Source organism: Mustelus asterias, chromosome 19 (genome assembly GCF_964213995.1).
Source record: "Mustelus asterias chromosome 19, sMusAst1.hap1.1, whole genome shotgun sequence".
Taxonomy (NCBI): Eukaryota; Metazoa; Chordata; class Chondrichthyes; order Carcharhiniformes; family Triakidae; genus Mustelus; species Mustelus asterias.
Window position 1 is genome coordinate 31,217,975 of NC_135819.1, and position 17,151 is coordinate 31,235,125.

At 46.9% G+C, this 17,151-nt stretch overlaps 1 protein-coding gene across 6 annotated transcripts in view; it reads right to left on the reverse strand.

Annotated features, from left to right (window-relative positions):
* Positions 1 to 17,151, reverse strand: part of rassf8b (Ras association domain family member 8b) — a 142,930-nt gene that overhangs the window by 23,691 nt on the left and 102,088 nt on the right. For all 6 annotated transcript variants that reach the window (XM_078235287.1, XM_078235289.1, XM_078235288.1 and 3 more), the window contains 2 exons: positions 12,755 to 12,913; positions 3,648 to 4,534 (listed from right to left, as the gene is read on the reverse strand). In XM_078235287.1, the coding sequence (XP_078091413.1) occupies positions 3,648 to 4,534; positions 12,755 to 12,857 (990 nt within the window). In that variant the 5' untranslated portion in view covers positions 12,858 to 12,913. The remainder of the gene's footprint in view (positions 1 to 3,647; positions 4,535 to 12,754; positions 12,914 to 17,151) is intronic.

Genomic DNA, 17,151 nt, shown 5'->3' on the forward strand with positions numbered 1-17,151 from the left:
AGGGATACTGTGTGAGGGCATGGAGGGCAGGAGAAGGTGGGACAGAGGGGGAGGCAGTGTGTGTGAGGGGATATAACGAGAGCGAGTGTTGTGGGAAATCCGGGATCAGAATCATAGCGTCCTGCGAGGGATAAGCTTGGATTTCAGCAATGTAATTATTCACGCCGGCCTGCGTTATAAATGGAAAAGCTGAGATCAACAATTGTATTTCCGAAGCTTTTGCCCTCACATCCTGGGGGTGAGGGGCAGGCGGGGGAGGCGTGAGGTTTGGGGGGGATGGGAGGATTGAAGGAGAGTCTAGGAGCTGCCCCCACACCCTTGCGGGTAATTAGAGATGGGGAATAAACGTTGGACTAAGCAGAGGTGGCCATCGGCTGAAAGAGAATTTTTTAAAATTCTCAACACTCTCTGCAGAAAGAGATTACCCTGGGATTTATTAGTCACTAACTTGTATTTAAGGCTCTCAGTTCAAAGTTAATGAAAGGCCTCAGTAATTTCTCAGTAGTTTTTAAGTCCCTAAAATTGTGGAAACGTTTGGAATTGGGAAGTCCCTGCTAATTTACAATCGATTCTTTCCAATTATCTGCTCATTTGACTTTTGTTTTTCACATTTTCTTCATTCCTGTTTTCTAGTTGCTGGATTCAGTTTTTCGAATGAAGTCGGCAGCATTACAGTATATCCACCCAAACAGTATTTCACACACTCAGACTTGTCATTTGATTTAAAAATAGAATAGGGACAGAATACAGAGACGAGGAGGATTCCTCTTGTTTGCGAGGGCCCTGACGAGGCAGCCACTAAATGGTGTGCGGGAGCCTCGAGGGCCTGGGCTTGACAAGAAACCCACAGGTCACGGGTTCAAATCCCACCAGGACTTGCGTTAATCTTTCGAGTGTTTAAGATGATTAAAGGATTCGTTCTGGGAGTCCGGGATAAGGAGGGGAGATTCTTAAAAATTGGCCTCTTGGCTAAGGTCAGGTGCAGTGCCCTTCCTAGACATTTTGGGTAGAGTCATAGGCTGGAATTTTACCGCCCCACAGGGGCGGACAGTGGGAAGGCCCCGTTGACTTTTGGGCAGGATTTTATGGTTTTGGGACGAGCGAGGCTGTAGAATCCCCACCCATAGATTCATACAGGACAGAAGGTACTCTTTGGCCAATCGAGTAGGAAACTTGCATGTCTCTCGTTTGGGGACCACGAATTGGATTCAATTTAAATTGCGCCGACGCTATAGTTAAGAAAGCCCACCAATGCCTCTCTGGGGACGGAGGAAATTTGGCATGTCCACTACGACTCTCACCAACTTTTACAGATGCACCATAGAAAGCATTCTTTCTGGTTGTATCACAGCTTGGTATGGCTCCTGCTCTGCCCAAGACCATAAAAAACTACAAAGGGTCGTGAAAGAAGCCCATCACGCAAACCAGCCTCCCATCCATTGACTCTGTCTACACTTCCCGCTGCCAGCATAATTCTCTCTTCCACCTTCTTCCGTTGGGAAGAAGATACAAAAGTCTGAGGTCATGTACCAACCAACTCAAGAACAACTTCTTCTCTGCTGTCATCAGGCTTTTGAATGGACCTACCTCGCATTAAGTTGATCTTTCTCTACACCCTAGCTAAGGCTGTAACACTACATTCTGCACTCTCTCATTTCCTTCTCCCCTATGTCCTCTATGAACAGTATGCTTTGTCTGTATACTGTGCAAGAAACAATACTGTTCATTGTATGCTAATACATGTGACAATAATAACTCAAATCAAACTGGCTTTTTGAGCATGCAAGGAGGTGGATTAATGGCTTGTCCTGACCAGAGAACCTCTACAGTGCAGAAGGAGGCCATTTGACCCATCAAGTCTGCACCGACCCTCCAAAAGATCATCTTACCCAGGCCCTCCCCACTACCCTAGCCCCATAGCCCTGCTAACTCCCCCTAACCTCCACATCTTGGGATGCTAAGGAGCAATTTAGCATGGCCAATCCACCTAACCTGCACATCTTTGGACTGCGGGAGGAAACTGGCGCATCCGGAGGAAACCCACGCAGACATGGGGAGAACGTGTAAACTCCATACAGACAGTGACCCGAGGCTGGAATTGAACCCGGGTCCCTGGCACTGTGGGGGAGCTATGCTAGCCACTGTGCCACCATGCCGCACACTCTGCACATTGGCTTTGTAACTTGAAGAATGGAGTAATTTTTTTAAAAATGGATCGAGGCCCTTCAGGGATGAAGCACGTTATCGTCATGCAGAGAGCGAGTGGAATTCTGGAGCTCTCTCCCACTAAATGCTGCTCAGGGTGGGTTCAATAATGATATAAAAAATCAGATTGATCGATATTTTGTGTCGCTAAGTTATTAAGTGTGAAGGAACCAAGGTGGGTGGTTAAACCTAAGATACAGATCAGTCAAACTGAATGCCAGAACAGCCTTGATGGACTGAATGGCCTCCTCCCATTCCTCCATTCCCAAGTCTTGAAGCTGTTCTGGGTAATTTGTGGGCTAGTATTGGATAGATTAAACGGCCCTGTTCGAGCAGCTCAGACTGTTGCTAAAACACCCGACTTCAGAGAAGCAAATCTGCCGTCCCTTATTGTTCCTACAATGAGAGGCTGGTTCCCAATGTCAATGTCTCGGTCATTAGAGAGAGGAGACACAGAGACGGCGTGGGTGTGGGGGGAGGTAAAGAGTCAGGATGCTGGACTGTCAGAGACACCTCTGGAGGGCAGACTGCTCCTAAATGAAGCAAACAAGCGGGCTGCTTTGTCCTGCGTGGTGTTGAGCCTCTTGTTGGAGTTGCACCCATCCAGGCAAGTGGGGAGTATTCCATCACACTCCTGACTTGTGCTTTGTAGATAGTGGACAGGCTTTGGAGAGTCAGGAGGTGAGTTACTCACTGCTGGATTCCCAGTCTCTCTCTGACCTGCTCTGGTAGCCACAGTATTTATATAGCTAGCCCACTCAATTCCCTGGGCAATGACAACCCCTCTGATGTTGATAGTCGGGGTTTCAGCGATGGTAACACTGAATGTCAACATTCAATCTGGTTCCAGGTGGTGAGCGCTGAGTGAACTTTGGTCGTAGAAAGAACACTTCCCCAGTTAAAATACATCTTTTTATTTATGAGATGTGGGCATCTTTGGCTGGGCCAGGATTTATTGCCCATCCCCCATTGCCCTTGAACTAAGTGGTTCGCTCGGCCATTTAAGAGGGCAGTTGAGAGTCAACCACATTGCTGTGACTCTGGAGTCACATGTAGGCCAGACCAGATAAAGACAGCAGATTTCCTTCCCTAAAAGGACATCAGAAAACCAGATGGGTTTTTCCAGCAATCGACAATGGTTTCATTGTCATCAGTAGATTCTTAATTCCAGCTATTTTTTTTGTATTGAACCCAATTGAATTCAAATTCCACCATCTCCACCATCTGCGGGATTTGAACCCAGGTCCCCTGGATTAATAGCCTAGCGATAATACCACGAGGCCATCATCTCGCCCTACAATGAAGGGGAATGTTAACGAGGCTGACAAGCACTCTGCCAAGAACCCAAATACGGAAATTCCAGAAATACTCCCTAAATGTAAGACTGATTAAATGTGACACTGATTAGTCGGTGCAGGTTGCAGGATAATCAGTTGTGTTACCTGAAGCTTTTTATTGGCTTGTCCTAGAGTCCGCTCGACGGCTCGCAGGCTGTTCTGAAGTCGGGCACTGTGTTGGCACTTGAGCTCGATATCGTTTTTGATTTTGATAAGGTTCCCGGTAACCTCCTCCTCATTGATGTGAGCCCCTCGCAGTTCCTGCTGACGCTTCTCGGCTTCGATGCCGTCCCCTATCTGCTGGATCTTCCACATGTAGTCCCTCACCTTCTCCTCACACTCCTTGATGCGCAGTTTCACCTCCCGGAGCTGCTCCTTCAGCTGATTCTCGTTCTCCTGCTCAATCTGCCACTCGTTCTCCCAGAACTCCTCCTCCTCAATCTCAATATCATTCTTTTTAATCCTTTGCCCCAGCCTCAGAATTTCTTCCTCCATCCGCGAGTGAGCCTTCCCCTCCCAATACCTCAGTTCCACCTTGTTCGATTCCAGTTGCCTCTCCAGGGTGTGAAGCTTCTCCTTCTGTAGAAGGACCAGTTTCTTCAGCTCTTCCACTGAGCTCCTGGAGGCCACTGCTTGGTGCTTCACCTCAAAGTCCTTACCCCTCCCAAAAATGTCGATGAACCCCTTTGGGCCGCCTGTGAAAGTCAAAGATTTCCTCTTTGGTTCCTTCCTTTTTAGCGATCTGTCATTTTGGGGCCTCAGCTTAGCCAATGGCGGGAGGCTTTGTCGATATAAAGTTCTCTCCGGCGCGCGACTGATACTGTCCGATGTGGGCCGCTCGCTCAGTGAAGGGCCTGTCCGGCGTAGTATTAACTGCACATCACTGGCGTACTGACCCCATTTACTCAGGGCACCTAACGGATTCTCGTACGGTGCCAGATATCGCTCCGTCTCCCTCCATTTTTCAATAAGTGTGTAGCGGCCTGTTCTTCCTACATAAAGAAGATAGGAAAATAAATGTTCAATATAATAAAATTGTTCCAGATTAAATTTAAATTTTGTCTGGGGGTGGGGTTCTATTTTCTCTTACTTTCTCAGGAGGCTAAGGAAATTTGGCACGTCCGCTACGACTCCCACCAACCTTTACAGATGCACCATATAAAGCATTCTTTCTGGTATCACAGCTTGGTATAACTCCTGCTCTCTCCAAGAAACTACAAAGGGTCGTGAATGTAGCCCAGTCCATCACTCAAACCAGCCTCCCATCCATTGACACTGTCTACACTTCCCGCTGCCTCGGCAAAGCAGCCAGCATAATTAAGGACCCCACGCATCCCAGATATATCCTCTTCCAACTTTTTCCATCGAAAAAACGATACAAAGGCCTGAGGTCACGTACCAACCGACTCAAGAACACTTCTTCCCTTTTGAATGGACCTACCTCGCATTAAATTTATCTTTCTCTACACCCCAGCTATGACTGTAACACTACATTCTACACTCTCTCCTTTCCTTCTCCCCTATGTACTCTATGAATGGTATGCTTTGTCTACATAGCAAGCAAGGAATACATGTGACAATAATAAATCAAATCAAATTTTTACTCTTTTGAAAATGGATCTAATCTTTTACAGATGATGTTTGTCAATGTGATGTCGTGGGACCTGCCCATAAATGCCTCTCTCTAGGACACTAAAAGTGCACCGAAAGAGCTGCCCTCAGACTGGGCAATCTCCGTGCTGTTTTTCCCACCCACTATGCCACTATCTAAAAATGAGTAAATCCTACCCAAGAATTATGAGGTGTAGGCCACTCATCCCCTCGAGCCTGCTCCATCGTGCAGTAGGGTTATAGCTGACCTGATGTGGCCTCAACTCCACTTTCCTGCATGTCTGAGATTGGGGAAACTGGGGTTGTTCTCCTTGGAAAGACGGAGGATGAGGGGAGACTTAATAGAGGTGTATAAAATTATGAAAGGCATAGATAGGGTGAACGGTGGGAAGCTTTTCCCCGGGTCGGTGGTGACGTTCACGAGGGGTCATAGGTTCAAGGTGAAGGGGGGGAGGTTTAACACAGATATCAGAAGGACATATTTCACACAGAGGGTCGTGGGGGCCTGGAATGTGTTGCCGGGCAAGGTGGTGGAGGCGGACACACTGGGAACGTTTAAGACTTATCTAGACAGCTATATGAACGGAGTGGGAATGGAGGGATACAAAAGAGTGGTCTAGTTTGGACCAGGGAGCGGCGCGGGCTAATTGTTCCTGGTTTCTCGTTTCAAGGCTTCATTCTATGATCATCTTGCTGGTGCCAGTACAGAGTGAGACTGCGGATAGTTGGGAACCTGTCTCGGGGGCAGGGAATTCATATGGTGTTCGTGGAAGTGGAAATGACTAGGGTTGGGAAGCATTTTCCGATCGGGGCCATTGTGATCTCCTGGACTAGTTTCGATCGCCTCAGGGGGTCGGAGAGGAATTTCCCAGATTTTTTTTCCCCATATTGGCCCTGGGGTTTTTCACTCTGGGTTTTCGCCTCTCCCTGGAGATCACATGGTCTGGAATGGGGGGGTGGGGGTGAGTTAATAGGTTGTAATGAACAAAGCATCGTAGCTGTGAGGGACAGCTCGGTGGATAGGATATTGGTATGTAGATAGGCTGGAAAATTGGGCGGGGATCCTGGATTCAGGATTCAATCCTGGACCGGGGAGCGGCGCGGGCTTGGAGGGCCGAGGGGCCTGTTCCTGTGCTGTATTGTTCTTTGTTTGTTCTTTGTCCCCATGACCTTTGACCCTCCAAAACGTGCCTTGAATATATTCGATAATCCAGCTCCCGCTGTGGAAGAGAATTCCAAACACTAACAACCCTCTGAGAGGAAACTCCTCCTCATCTCTGTCTTGGATGAGAGAGCCCTCATTTTTGAAACTGTGCCCTCTTATCCCCCACGAGGGGAAAATCCCTCTCCGCATCTAAGATGAAATTGTCCCAAACCCCAACTTACTGAGAAGTGAAAACAGTAAAGTTTCAAACAGAGCTTGCCGTTGTTAACTCTGTGGGTTTTATATAATTACACAGCACGCTGATTTACTTAGCCGCCTATTAGAGCAAGCTCTTACAATTCAAAGCTCTCCATCCAAGTTAAGATCTTAAGCTGGTTCACGTTGGCACAATGCATCAGTTCTCCTTCTATCGCCCTGAATTAACACACAGGTACCGGCAAGGAATGATCTAAACCCTGGTCTCAGGCTGTGTGGCCAATGAAAGGGAACATTATTTTCACAGTAACGTGATTTATTGGCCATTTTCTTAAGTACTTACACACTGCAGCCAGTGTCTGTTGATAGGACGCACTTATCTGCAAATTTCTTGGGTACAAGTTGATTGGAAACAATGGTGGGGTGACTGGTGCCCTGAAATATACTCAGTGCAGCAAACAAACCCACAGTAACTGATGGGGTGGTTCAGAATGTGGAACATAAGCAGATCAGCCATAGTCTTACTAAATGATGGGGCAGGTTGGAGGGGCCGAACGGCCTACTCCGACTCCTATTCCGAATGTGAAAAAAAAAGATTTTCTCCAGTGCACCTAATTCAGTTCAACATTCCCATGGGGCAAATGTGGAGCTGTGAATGGAAATCCATAACAACTTCTTGCATTTGTATAGTGCCCTTACAGAATACTACAGTGCAGAAGAGGCCCTGTGGCCCATTGAGTCTGCACCGACACAAGAAATGCCCTGTCCTGCCCACCTAATCCCACTTGCCTTAGTCTAGTGAAAATTGGGGACGAAGTAGAAAAGGTCGAGAGTTTCAAGTTTCTAGGTGTCCAGATCACCAACAACCTGACCTGGTCCCCCCCACGCCGACACTATAGTTAAGAAAACCCACCAATGCTTCTACTTTCTTAGGAGGCTAAGGAAATTTGGCATGTCAGCTATGATTCGCACCAATTTTTACAGATGCACCATAGAAAGCATTCTTTCTGTTGTATCACAGCTTGGTATGGCTTCTGCTCTGCCCAAGACCGCAAGGAATTGCAAAGGATCGTGAACTAAGCCCAATCCATCACGCAAACCAGCCTCCCATCCATTGACTCTGTCAACACTTCTCGCTGCCTTGGCAGAGCAGCCAACATAAGTAAGGACCCCACACACCCCGAACATTCTCTCTTCCACCTTCTTCCGTCAGGAAAAAGATACAAAAGTCTGAGGTCACGCACCAACCGACTCAAGAACAGCTTCTTCCCTGCTACTGTCAGACTTTTGAATGATTCTCTGCACCCTCGCTATGACTGCAACACTATATTCTGCACTCTCTCCTTTCCTTCTCTATGAACGGTATGCTTTGTCTGTATAGTGAGCAAGAAACAACACTTTTCACTGTATACTCATAAGTGACAATAAATATCAAATCAAAATCATTCTCACTTATCTATCCTGATACTTACATCTTCAAAAAACTATGGTTTATTAAACATTATTTCCCATTCAGAAATCTATGTCGGCTCTGCCTAAACCTATCAGTATTTTCTGAAGTGTGGAGTTATCACACCTTTAATTTTATTTTATTCATTCGTGGGACATGGGCGCCGTAGGCTGGTCAGCATTTATAATCCATCCATATAATAAAAGCAAATTACTGCGGATGCTGGAATCTGAAACCAAAAGAGAAAATGCTGGAAAATCTCAGCAGGTCTGGCAGCATCTGTAAGGAGAGAAAAGAGCTGACGTTTCGAGTCCAGATGACCCTTTGTCAAAGCTTTCCTTTTCTCTCCTTACAGGTGCTGCCAGACCTGCTGAGATTTTCCAGCATTTTCTCTGTTGCCCAATCCCTAGTTGCCCTTGTCCAGAGGGTAGTTGAGAGTCAACCACATTGCTGTGGCTCTGGAGTCACATGTAGGACAGACCGGGTAAGGACAGCAGATTTCCTTCCCTAACGGACATTAGTGACCCAGATGGGTTTTTCCAACAATCGACAATGGTTTCATGGTCATCAGTAGTCTAGTGATAATACCACTAGGCCATCACCTCCCCAATAATAGATTCTAGCATTTTCTGCACTACTGATGTCAGCCTAACACATCTGTAAACTATCAGGATTATCTCTTCATCCTTTCTTCAATACTGGGGTTACATTTGCTACCTTCCAATTTGCAGAAACCATTCTAAAACTTATAGAATGTTGAAAGAGAATTGGAAATGCATTCACTATCTCTACAGCGTCCTCTCTCAACACTCTGGCATGTAGATCATCAGTTGCAGGGACTTATCAACTTTCAGCCCCATTCATTTCTCCAATATGACTATTCTAATTGGTATTAGTTTCTCCCAGTTCCTCATTCTTGCTGGTCCTCTGGTTCCCCACTATTTCTGAGGGATATTTTGTATCATCCTCTGTGAAAACAGAAACTGGAGTCTCTCTCCCACTTTCTTACTCAGCAGTGGATAGTCAGAAGCTTTTTCCCAGGGTGGAAGAGTCAATTACTAGGGGGCACAGGTTTAAGGTGCGAGGGGCAAGGTTTACAAGTGATGTATGAGGCAAGTTATTTTTTTTACACAGAGTGGTGGGTGCCTGGAACTCACTGCCGGGCGGAGGTAGTGGAGGTAGATACGATAGTGAGTTTTAAGGGGCGTCTGGACAAATACATGAATAGGATGGGAATAGAGGGATGTGGTCTCCGGATGGGTAGGAGGTTTTAGTTCAGTCGGGCAGCAGGCTTGGAGGGCCAAATGGCCTGTTCCTGTGCTGTAATCTTTTTTATTCTTTATTATCAATTCTTCTGTCTCCGCCTGGGATGGGCCCACATTTTGTGTCTAATAATCATTTATTTATCATCTACCGACAGAAGATTTTAAAGGAGCTCTTTTGGCGCAGTGGGTACCATCCCTATCTCTAGGTCAGAAGCTTTGGGTTCAAGTCCCAGCCCAGATAGGAGGTCAGGGGAGGTGTGTTTAATCCACAAACTGGTGGATTATCAACCTGTAAATCGCTCCCATATGTCTATACAGAACATTGTAAGAGTGAGATAGTTACTGGGTCAGACGTACTGTAGCAGGCAAAGCCAAATCGCCTTGCCAAAACAACCATGGACCAATGCCCATGATTGCCAGTGCTCTTGAGGAACCGCACCTGAAGGCAGCGTGGGTTTTTATGGTTTTACATTAGTTTGTCATATTCTACTACCTGGAGGTTCCCCTCCAAGCCACTCACCATCCTGACATGGAAATATATCAGCCGCTCCTTCACTGTGGCTGGGTCAAAATCCCAGAACTCCCTCCCTAACAGCATTATGGGTGTATCTACACCTCAGGAGCTGCAACGGTTAAAGGAGACGGCTCACCACCACCTTCTCAAGGGCAATTAAGGATGGGCAATAAAGGATGGGATTAGGCAGCAACATCCACATCCCATAAATGAATTTTAAAAAAGTCTCATTGTTACTTCTCGGATCTTGCTGTGTGTACATTGGCGACTGTGTTTCTGTGTTACTCTGACAGTAATTACAACTAGGGCGGCACAGTGGTTAGCAGTGCTGCCTCATAGCTCCAGGAATCTGGGTTCGATTCCCGGTTTGGGCCACTGTCTGTGTGGAATTTGCATGTTCTCCCCGTCTTTGTGTGGGTTTCCTCCGGGTGCTCTGGTTTCCTCCCACAGTCCAAAGATGTGCGGGTTAGGTTGATTGGCCATGTTCAATTGCCCATTAGTGTCCCAGGACGCATTGGTTAGAGGGATTAGCAGGGTAAATTTGTGGGGTTACGGAGATAGGGTCTGGGTGGGATTGTGGTTGGTGCAGACTCGATGGGCCGAATGGCCTCCTTCTGCACTGTAGGGATTGTGTGATTTTAACTCAAAGTTACCTCAACTTGTTTTGGAAGTTTGCAAAATGCACCAAATAAACTTGAGTCCTTTCTCCTGTTGCAATATATCAGAGCTATGATATGGAGACAAACAATTGAAGCTATTAATAAAGATTATTCTGGGAATGTTACTGTGTTTCTTTTCAAGCCAAATTTGGTAAACAACATTCAGAATGTTTGTGGAAATTGTCAATCAGTGACCTTGATTATTATTTCATGTTGCTTTGCTTATGTACTCAATTTTATCTCTGACCTCCCATTTACACCAGATTAAATTCAGGAGGAGGGCCTGTAATGCTGCTCGCGGTCGATTAGGAGAGAATTTCTGCCCTTGAAACCACTCTCCTGTCTCCCCTAAGCCTTTCGTCACAAGTAGGACTTTACTTGGCCTTACTGAGCATCAGCTGACCAAACAGGAAGGGGCAAGGTGCGTGTTGAAGGATTGTGGGATTAATTGTCACACTGGACAGCGGGGAGAATGAGGGAGAAAAGTTTCTGGCAATGAGCTTTCGTAAACACGGAGGAGAATCATCCTTCCTCCCTGCAGTTAACCCTCTGCATCATCAACTCCCCCCTCCTTCACCACCAATTGGGTACCTTTCCCCACATCAGGCTCAGAGCTTTTGATTTTCAAAAAGAGTTTACTCCTCAACCCCTCCACATGAGTCAGCTAGCAATAGATGGCCACTGGTGTTCAGGGACTGAAGACCTGGGTGGTTCTTTGGACACCAAACGCTGTAGGGTAGAGAGGGTGTGAAAGCCCAATATGAGTGAGGACAAGAGCCCTACGGGATAGTCGCTGATGTTATCTTCCCGAAGCTGGTTAGTGAAGGATGGAGTGAACATTTATAGGCATTTACTTGCAGAGTTACACTTTACAAGCACACGCCTCCTAACCCAAGGTTTCATTTCTAGGGATTCAAGTGAGTCCCTAGTTACTGCCCACCATCTGCATTGAATCATACATAATTAATATACAATTACCAACGAGGAGGATGTACTAGAGAGATGATGCAGGGGTATCTAAATATTGAGAGGGTCTCATGGTACAGGAGGAGTAAAGTTTATTTCTTATTGTCACAAGTAGGCTTACATTAACACTGCAATGAAGTTACTGTGAAAATCCCCTAGTCGCCACACTCTGGCGCCTGTTCGGGTACACGGAGGGAGAATTTAGCATGGCCAATGCACCCAACCAGCACGTCTTTCAGACTGTGGGAGGAAACTGGAGCACCCGGAGGAAACCCACGCAGACACAGGGAGAACATACAAACTCCACACAGACATTGGGAGAGCGTGCAGACTTCGCACAGATGGTGACTCAAGCCTGGAATCAAACCAGTGGCCCTGGAACTGTGAGGCAGCAGTGCTAACCACTGTGCTAGCAGTGGAGGAGGACATGGAAGGATCAATGCGGTGGGAAGGTCACGATCTGGTTGTTTGGACAGTGAAGATGTGGCAACACAGATCGATGGTGGTTGTACGGAGGAAACATAGCCCACATCCTCCCCGGCTGCTTTGTACCTGTCAGGCTCCTCTCTGCCCATGCTCGCTGCTGACTGCACAATGTTCAGCACCATTCTGAGCCACTCCTTACATACTGAAACAGTCCATGTCCAAATGCAATATTGTCCAAGACATGGACAATATCCAAGCTTGGGCTGATAAGTGGCAAGCAACATTTGCACCACACAAATGCCAGGCAATGACCATCGGCCGCAAGAGAATCTAACCATTGCCCCTCGAGTATAAATCAAGCAGGTCCATAACAGAGAAAAGAAATATCATTCTAATGATTCACATGGTACAGGAAAAATATGAACACACAGTGTCCCCGCACAGATAGCCAGAGGGCCAGTGGATCGCGATAGGGAACTGTACAGCTTATCCAATCACTTGGGGTCCTAATCTCAGACAGCACGGTGTCTAATACCAATCTAAGTTGGCACAGTAATACAGTGGTTATCACTGATGCCTCACAGCACCAGGGACCCGTGTTCAATTCCCGGCTTGGGTCATTCTCTGTGTGGAGTTTGCACGTTCTCCCTGCGTCTGCGTGGCTTTCCTCCAGGTGCTCCGGTTTCCTCCCACAGTCCAAAGATGTGCGGGTTAGGTGGATTGGCCATGCTAAATTGCCCCTTGCTGTCAGAGGGACGAGTTAGGGTAAATGTATGGGGTTGTGGGGATGGAACCTGGGTGGGATTGTGGTCAGTGCAGACTCGATGGGCCAAATGGCCTCTATCTGCACTGTGGGATTCTATCATAGTTCGCTCAAAGCTCCCCCGATACAATGGCCCCACATCTGGAGAGGATATCTCCCACCCTCACACTGAAATAATCCATTCACAACGTCTCTTACCTATGGCTTGAGCAAGGGCAATGACGACCTCTTGGCAGGTCGTGACCTCTGTCACACCACACACGATGCGCTGGGCTCCATCCACCCAGACCTTCAGCTCCATGATATATCATCAGCTCATCCTCCCGGCCAGCAACTGTCAAGGTTGGCACTCACCAACTGTAACACACACCATAAAACAATATCAACATACAGAATTAGTAGCAGTTATTACACACAACTTTAACTACTGCACAGAATAACTACCAGAAAGGTGTCAACTTTTATATACTAAAAACATTCTTGCATTTTGAAACATAGCAATGATATGAAAGTAAATATGATATGAATATAAAATGATGCAGTCACCTTGATCTCCTTCAAATTTTGGCATCTTCACTCCTCGAGGAGCTAATCCTGACCCTTTTTAAACCATTTCCAACCTCCCTTTCCTCTCTAAATTCCTTGAATGTGTTGTTGCTTCCCCAATCCGTGTTCATCTTTCCCAGAACTCCATGTCTGAATTTTTCTATTTAGGTTTCTCCTGCTAGGATATCGAAACAGATCTTACCAAAGTCATTAATGACGCCCTGCGAGACAGTCATAGAGGTTTACAGCATGGAGACAGGCCCTTCGGCCCAACTTGTCCATGCCGCCCTGTTTTTTAAAACCACTAAGCTAGTCCCAATTGCACGCGTTTGGCCCATATCCCTCTATACCCATCTTACCCATGTAACAGTCTAAACGCTTTTTAAAAGACAAAATTGTACCCGCCTCTACTACTACCTCTGGCAGCTTGTTCCAGACACTCACCACCCTCCGTGTGAAAAAATTGCCCCTCTGGGCCCTTTTGTATCTCTCCCCTTTAACCTATGCCCTCTAGTTTTAGACTTCCCTACCTTTGGGAAAAGATATTGACTATCTAGCTGATCTAGACTGTGACAAAGATAAACTTGTCCTTCTTAACCTGTCTGCAGCCTTTGACGTATGATCACACCAACCACCTCACCCACTGCACCCGTGAGCATACCAACCTCACCCACCAGTATACCACATGGTGTCTGCCAGAGTAACAAAGTCCAGTCCATCACACAAACCAGCCTCTCATCCATTGACTCTGTCTACACTTGCTGCTGCCTCAGAAAAGCAGCCAGCGGAATCAAGGACACCACCCCGGACATTCTCTCTTCCACCTTCTTCAGATACAAATGTCTGAGATCACATACCAACTGACTCAAAAACTGCTTCGTCCCTGCTGCCATCAGACTTTTGAATGGATCCGTCTTGCATTAAGTTGATCATTCTCTGCACCCTAGTTATGGCTGTAACACCAACTACTGGGGCGGCACAGTGGCACAGTGGTTAGCATTGCAGCCTCACAGCTCCAGGGACCCGGGTTTGATTCCCGGCTTGGGTCACTGGGCGGAATTTGCACGTTTTCCGCGTGGGTTTCCTCCGGTTTCCTCCCACAGTTCAAAGATGTGGGGGTTAGGTGAATTGGCCATGCTAAATTGTCCCTTAGTGTCCTGGGATGCGTAGGTTAGAGGGATTAGCGGGGTAACTATGTGGGGTTATGGGGATAGGGCCTAGGTGGGATTGCTGTCAGTGCACTCGATGGACTGAATGGCCTCCTTCTGCACTGTAGGGTTTCAATGATTATAAGAAATAAACAGCTTCATAAACGACATTCTGCACCCTCTCCTTTCCTCCCCCTTATGTACTCTATGAACGGTATGCTTTGTCTGTATAGTGCGCAAGAAGCACTACTTTTTACTGTATACTAACGCATGACAATAATAAATCCAATCAAAAATCGGCATATCACAGTGCCCACCACCCACCTGACCACCAGCATATCACATGATGTTCGTCAGTGTACCCGCCTTTCCCAGCAGCATACCCCACTGTGCCCACTAACACATACCACAGCGCCTGCTAATATTAGTACAGGACAGCACTGAACAAAAACATTGTGATTTGTCATTACAGAACTGGTAACAATTAAAAAGGCAACATGCATTACTGACAATCTATTGCATTTTTTTTAATTGAAAAAGGGCGAGTGTAAAACTTGCTGAAGTTTAAATTCCATTCCATGGAATCCCAAGAACTCAATATATCGAAATTAAAACGCTGGGAGCACATCCTGAACAGGGCAGCGGTCAGCACTAATTAACAGAGAACCATCAAGCCAATTTTAACTGTCACTCGCAACTTAATAACAGGCCTATCCATCAACATTGCTCCAGGCCTCCCCCACCTACCAGGATACACTGCTCGTTAGACCAACAAGTTAGTTTCAGGGCGAGTCCTTACCGAATGGTATTAATGAACCGGGGACAATGTTGAAGGATGCACAAGTTGTAATATATCTGAAACAACTTAGGTGGAAAATCGTCCTGCCAACAATTCCCGACTGCTGAAACAAACTCCATCTATAGCGACTCTAAGAGAAAGTCCTGTCAGAGGCCAACAGCACTGGGGCAATTGAAGAGAGAGATTTGAACTCTCTGCCTCCTGAGATTCTCCATGATATTTCCAAGGACAATAGAGGAGAGAAAACCAATTGGCCAAGGAATCTTTGGAAAACTGAAAATATGCTAAATAGATCAACCAGGGAGGGGTTGTAGCTTTTTTTAAAAAAAACCTTACCACACATTCCCTTAAACTCATTCAGCGCATCTTCAATCAAGTTGTTCCAGTTTAACTAACAGATTTAAATTACACCTAAATCCCTGAGTCTCGATTCTTACCATTATCCATACCGAACGCTTCAATGTCTTCCCACTACAGGCACATTCAGACCTTACATCGCAGGCATGTGCGTGACTGGGATAAGGGCTGCCAGAGTGGGAAACTTTTACAATGCTGGATGGACAGTAAAGGTGATGTGGAGATGCCGGCGTTGGACTGGGGTGAACACAGTAAGAGTTTTAACAACACCAGGTTAAAGTCCAACAGGTTTATTTGGTAGCAAATGCCACTAGCTTTCGGAGCGCTGCTCCTTCGTCAGAGGAGCTTTCGGAGCGCTGCTCCTCGTCAGAGGAACTTTCAGAGCGCTGCTCCTTCATCAGAGGAACTTTCGGAGCGCTGCTCCTCGTCAGAGGCTACCAAATAAACCTGTTGGACTTTAACCTGGTGTTGTTAAAACTCTTACTGTGGACAGTAAAAGGCCAGCTGTTCCCATTGGTGGCCATCGCTGAAATGACAGGCTTTGCGCAGGAGGGGATTGGTCTCTCAATCCCATCAATTGCCCAATGCTGTTTTATCCTCTCGGCCTGGCTTTTACCGGGGGGACGGGAGTGACCGGATGGGGCAGGGTGTATTCCTTGCATCCCTGACCATAAAACCCACGGGCAACCCCTCCCTCCCCCACCCCAAAACCCAGCCTCCAGTTTAAAGTTTCAATTTAACTATTAGTTTCACAAGTAGGCTTACGTTAACGCTGCAATGAAGTTACTGTGAAAATCCCCTCGTCGCCACACTCCGGTACCTATTCGGGTACACGGAGGGAGAATTTAGCATGGTCACTTCACCTAAGTTGATCTTTCTCTACACCCTAGCTATGACTATTACACTACATTCTGTACTCTCTCATTTCCTTCTCTCAATACAGTATGTTTTGTCCGTATAGCAGACAAGAAACAATACTTTTTAACTGTATAATAATACACGTGACAATAATAAATCAAATCAAATCTAATCAGCACGTTGTTTGGACTATGGGAGGAAACCGCAGGAACGGGGAGAATGTGCAGACTCCACACAGACAGTGACCCAAACCGGGAATCAAACCTGGGTCCCTGGCGCTGTGAGGCAGCAGTGCTAATCACGGTGCCACCTTCATTTATTTAGGCAGACCCCAGTATGGGAATGGGGGGAGAAGGGGATCCTGGGGAGACTTAAAGGGGAGGGGTACAACGTTGGCAGCGATGCCTCCGATGGGCACAGGAGACAGCCCAAAGAGATACCCACTCCTTCTTGCCCAACACCAGCTGTCAGACTGCCCGCCTTTCCTCCACCTTCTGCTACCATACGGGTTATAGCGGCGGAAGCGGAATGGAGCCATGAACTGGCTACTTTGGGACCTCAATGGGTTTAAGAGTGGGTGGGGCTGCCTTACCTGCCCACAATGAAATGGGAGACAGGTCAGGGGCTGGGGGGAGGATGGGCAGGAAAATGAGAGGTGGCCAACTACTTTATTTTACACAATCTGCACCCCACCCCCGCCCCCCAGCTTCAGATAGGCTGTGGGGGTAGAAATCAGCCATGTTTTTTTTTACTCAGAGAGAGTGGTTGGCGTGTGGAATGGACTGCCTGCAGGGATAGTGGAGTCAGACACTTTAGGAACATTTAAGAAGCTATTGGATAGGCACATGGAGTACTTCGGGATGATAGGGAGGAAATAGCTTGATCTG